Source organism: Poecilia reticulata, linkage group LG9 (assembly GCF_000633615.1).
Source record: "Poecilia reticulata strain Guanapo linkage group LG9, Guppy_female_1.0+MT, whole genome shotgun sequence".
In the NCBI taxonomy this organism is placed as follows: domain Eukaryota; kingdom Metazoa; phylum Chordata; class Actinopteri; order Cyprinodontiformes; family Poeciliidae; genus Poecilia; species Poecilia reticulata.
This window is the reverse complement of record NC_024339.1, coordinates 22,289,882-22,293,904: the sequence shown is the minus strand read 5'-3', so window position 1 is coordinate 22,293,904 and position 4,023 is coordinate 22,289,882. Positions and strand designations below refer to the sequence as shown.

The window sequence follows — 4,023 nt, the reverse complement described above, 5'->3', positions numbered from 1 at the left end:
CGGCGGGACCTGTGACTTCGCCGCGCTGCCATGGCCACGGCCTCCACTGAAAACTCTTAGCGCTTTAAAGCAAGTGAGACCAACTTGTTATTAGTCATCTGACACAAGATCATCTTGATTAAGTCAAGGGAGCCAGTGTTGGAGCTTTCCAAGTAAAAAAAAAGTCACTTCCTGTTCTGAGGGGGTGGAGCTTAGGTGAGGTCTGACTATGACGACATAGGATCGTTAGGCATCCAACCAGGATCCCCCATGCCAAGTTTGGTGCCAATTGACCTTTTTATGAGAAACGTATAGCAATTCCACCTCTAAGAGGCTTAAGAAAAACAAAATGAAGACTTTGGAGTGGCGTAGTCAAAGTTCTATTGAGATGCTGTGGCATAAAGGCCTTTCATGCTTAAACCCTACAGTGTGGCTGAAATATAACAATTCTGTAAAGAAGAGTGGGTCAAAATTCCTCGTCACCACAGGAAAATACTCTGCAACGTATTGCAAAAGCTTGACTGAAGCTGTTGCAGCAAATGGTGCAACAACCAAATGGCTTAGAGGGCAACCACCTAGTAAACCAGCACACCACCTTCTTTTAAAAACAAAATTTTGAATTTACTTGTGTTGTTTTTGACTAATATTTGAATTGGTTTGACGTTTTGAATCACTGAAGGGGGCAAACATTTTTTCACACCTCTGTACTAAATATAATGTGATAAATGACTCAAAGTCGTAGAAATACATGTTAAGCAGAGTTTAACATGTATTTCCTCTAAAGTTTGCATTATTGTTTGTCGCCAGGCTTTTGAAGCAAAACAAAAGGTCTTTTGAGACCATACTGTCAATGATTAATTAAAATAAAATAAAATTAAAGCAAATAATGAATAAATCTACATGATTGTTTGCAATCAGCATTTTATGAATTACAGTGAAACGTATAAAAACAATGTCTCAACCCCCCCGCCCCAAAAATAAAAACATTGACACAGCGATGGCAGCATGAATTTTAAAAAAAGCGCAAACCTTTCCGGACACATGCAGAAACCACAGTTTTTATTTCCTCTGTTGAGCAAAGCGACCACACTCAACCCAGTCAATCAGTAAGTACAGCTGGTGTATTTACTCCAGCTGTAATTTTTTATTTTTTGAGAACTAAGTCAAAACATCTGCAACAAAAGTTAGAGTTTTACTTTGTTCTTCACTACATGTGGCAACTGCTAGTAACAGATTTCTCAGAAACATTACAGTCGATTCACAAGATATACTCACTAAATCACACATGTCTAATTGCTTCATTACTTCTCTTTTCTCCTGCACAGAAACCCCACTAGAGTATTAGCTGCTTGTAAAGCTCATAAAACAATAATGTCTTGGTTACTGGTATTATGTTTAGAGAACAACTCTCTAAATAAATGTATAATAAATGTCATTGACATAATAAAATGGAACATTCCTCTGGAAACAAAACAAAAAATGTGAAAAGATCAAACGGATCACTTACAAACAAGCACAAAATATCTCCGATCTTTAAAAGTATGAGCTCAGAATGCAGTACTGAAGTTTCGTAGGGGATGGAAGTGTTGAGAAACCTCCCCTGTCAGCTGATCATATATGCTGTTTCTAAAGCATCTGAGAGAAACGAAGCAGCTCAGTCGGTGCTCAGCTCAGAACAAAATAACCACAAAAAGACGGCAGAGAATTTGAGACCAAGCAAAAGGTACTTATTTTTACGACTCTGTTATTTAGTTTTCATTTTAAAATCAACCATAATTCTTTTTATTTATTTATTTTTTGATTATTCCTTTTTTATTTGTAATCAATAATGTCTCAAAAATTTTCATTCTTCTGGAAGGTAAAATGGAAGACTTCAGTTATGAGGAATTCCCAGATTACAACTACTCAAACAACTCGAGTATCGGCAACATCCTGACACCCGAAGAAACAGCTTTWGAACACAAACCAAGTTGTCTGAAGGAAGGCACTTGTGTGCTTCTGACTGCAATCTATGTGGTAATTTTTCTGCTGGGTTTTCTTGGGAACATGCTGGTCATCTGGATCTCTGGCTTTAAGATGAGGAAGACTGTGAACACCATTTGGTACCTGAGCCTCGCCATGTCCGACTTTTTATTCTGTGTTTTTCTGCCGTTTAACATYGTCWATATAGCARTGAAAGAGTGGTTMTTTGGTTCCTTCATGTGCAAGTTCACCTCTGCAGCGTTGTTCATCAACATGTTCAGCAGCATCTTCCTCCWCATYGTCATCAGCATKGACCGCTGTGTGTCCGTCATGTTTCCAGTTTGGGCCCAGAACTACCGCTCTGTTCAAAAGGCATCAGCCGTAGTTGTTTTTGCTTGGCTTCTCGCCGCCGGAATGTCCATTCCCTCATTGATCTAYCGYRAGGTCCATACGAATTCTGWTGGAACTCAGTCCTGCTACAATAATTACGGCCCAAAATCTWCTCACATGATTACTGTTGTGACCCGCTTCATTGCGGGTTTCGTGGTTCCTTTCACCGTCATTATCATCTGTTACTCCATCATCATCTTCAAACTTCAAAACAACAGGATGGCAAAGTCCTCCAAACCCTTCAAAGTAATGACTGCTCTCATTGTTACATTTTTCGTGTGCTGGCTGCCCTACCACGTGTTTGTCCTGATGGAGCTGAACCACCACCAACACGACMACAACGTTTTAACCACTGGAATTCATGTGGGTGTCATTTTAGCATCAGCAAACAGTTTCCTCAATCCATTGCTGTAYKTCTTCATGGGAAAMGACTTCCAGAAGAAGCTAAAGAGCTCTTTGCTTTCAAAGATGGAGAACGCAATGGCTGAGGAAGGACGCACTACCAGTCGATTCCTGTCCAGGTCCAGCTCCAKGGACGGCAGAGCTTCCACTCACATTTAGAGGCGAGGATGTTTATATGAAGCAAAAAATAAGTAAATAAAATGTCTAGAAATATATTTTGACAGTGAGTATATTTCATGAATTGTGTATTGAAATCAAATTTGTTTATGTTTACTACAAAAACAATCAGTAAGTGATATAAATGTCATGGTTTTAAGTGTTAAGAWCAAGATTTAAAAAATCAATTGTATTTTATATAGAAAAACGAACAATGCACTCATCCAAAGGCAAAACCTTGTATATTTATGCTCAAGCATTACATCCACCAAAGGTTTGCTATTTGCAATTAGCAGAAACATTTACTGGCTTTGAACTCTGCTGAATCCAGATTGGGTTGAATTGATTGTTCAGAGTACCATGTGACAAACTTGTTATAACAGCAACAAAGTTGACCAACAGTAACATAGGTGATAAGATTGGACCAGAATAGGACCAGGATTGGACCAGGTAGGGCTACCTTGAAAAAAGAGGTATCACGTGGATAGAGTCACAAACTACAGAAAACAACTCTGATTCCACTCTTTGGTGTACAACGGAACAAGATGGAGGATATGAAAATATCTTTGTCCCCTGGATACTCTGAACTGCTTTTACCAGAAGTGAGTGAAGTTGTTGTCATCTCTTGCTGAACAGTTTTTTGACAATGTGTTAGTAAAGATTATTAAAACAAGTCATGTAAGAAAATGTGTACATATGTAATTTGATGTATAAAATCTTTATTGTCATTTGTTCAATAAAAAAACTGAATCTGCTCATTTTGTTTCTCTACAATCTGTTAATCTGTTTTAGTCATTATTTTATCTATATTTGAGAAGTCTAAGCATTTTTCAAGGCTAGTATATTCTCAAAAACACAAAGAAATTACTAACAGAACAAGAATTTTCCTCTTGAATGAGGAAAACCTAAGATGAATCGGCTGAAATGTGTATTTGGAGGAATCCATTATTTAAGCCCTATTGCTTCTTTAATAAATAGAAAAACAAGAATATTATGCACGCATTTGAACGTATTAGTTTTTTTTAAAAGACTATCTTAACAGTTCTCTCTAAATACATAAGTACAATAATTATTATTAAACTAGAATACNAATCTGTTTTAGTCATTATTTTATCTATATTTGAGAAGTCTAAG

The 4,023-nt window shown here is 37.4% G+C and overlaps 1 protein-coding gene across 2 annotated transcripts; it reads left to right on the top strand.

Annotated features, from left to right (window-relative positions):
* The first annotated feature begins 987 nt into the window (after nucleotides 1-987).
* Nucleotides 988-3,647, top strand: LOC103470307 (chemokine-like receptor 1). Of its 2 annotated transcripts, none has more exons than XM_008418660.1 (2): nucleotides 988-1,085; nucleotides 1,838-3,647. In XM_008418660.1, the coding sequence occupies exon 2, from the start codon at nucleotides 1,843-1,845 to the stop codon at nucleotides 2,890-2,892; it is 1,050 nt and encodes a 349-aa protein (XP_008416882.1). In that variant the 5' UTR covers nucleotides 988-1,085; nucleotides 1,838-1,842; the 3' UTR covers nucleotides 2,893-3,647. The 2 variants fall into 2 exon arrangements, with proteins under 2 accessions (XP_008416882.1, XP_008416883.1); XM_008418661.2 differs by lacking the exon at nucleotides 988-1,085 and adding an exon at nucleotides 1,618-1,702.
* Nucleotides 3,648-4,023: the final 376 nt, after the last annotated feature.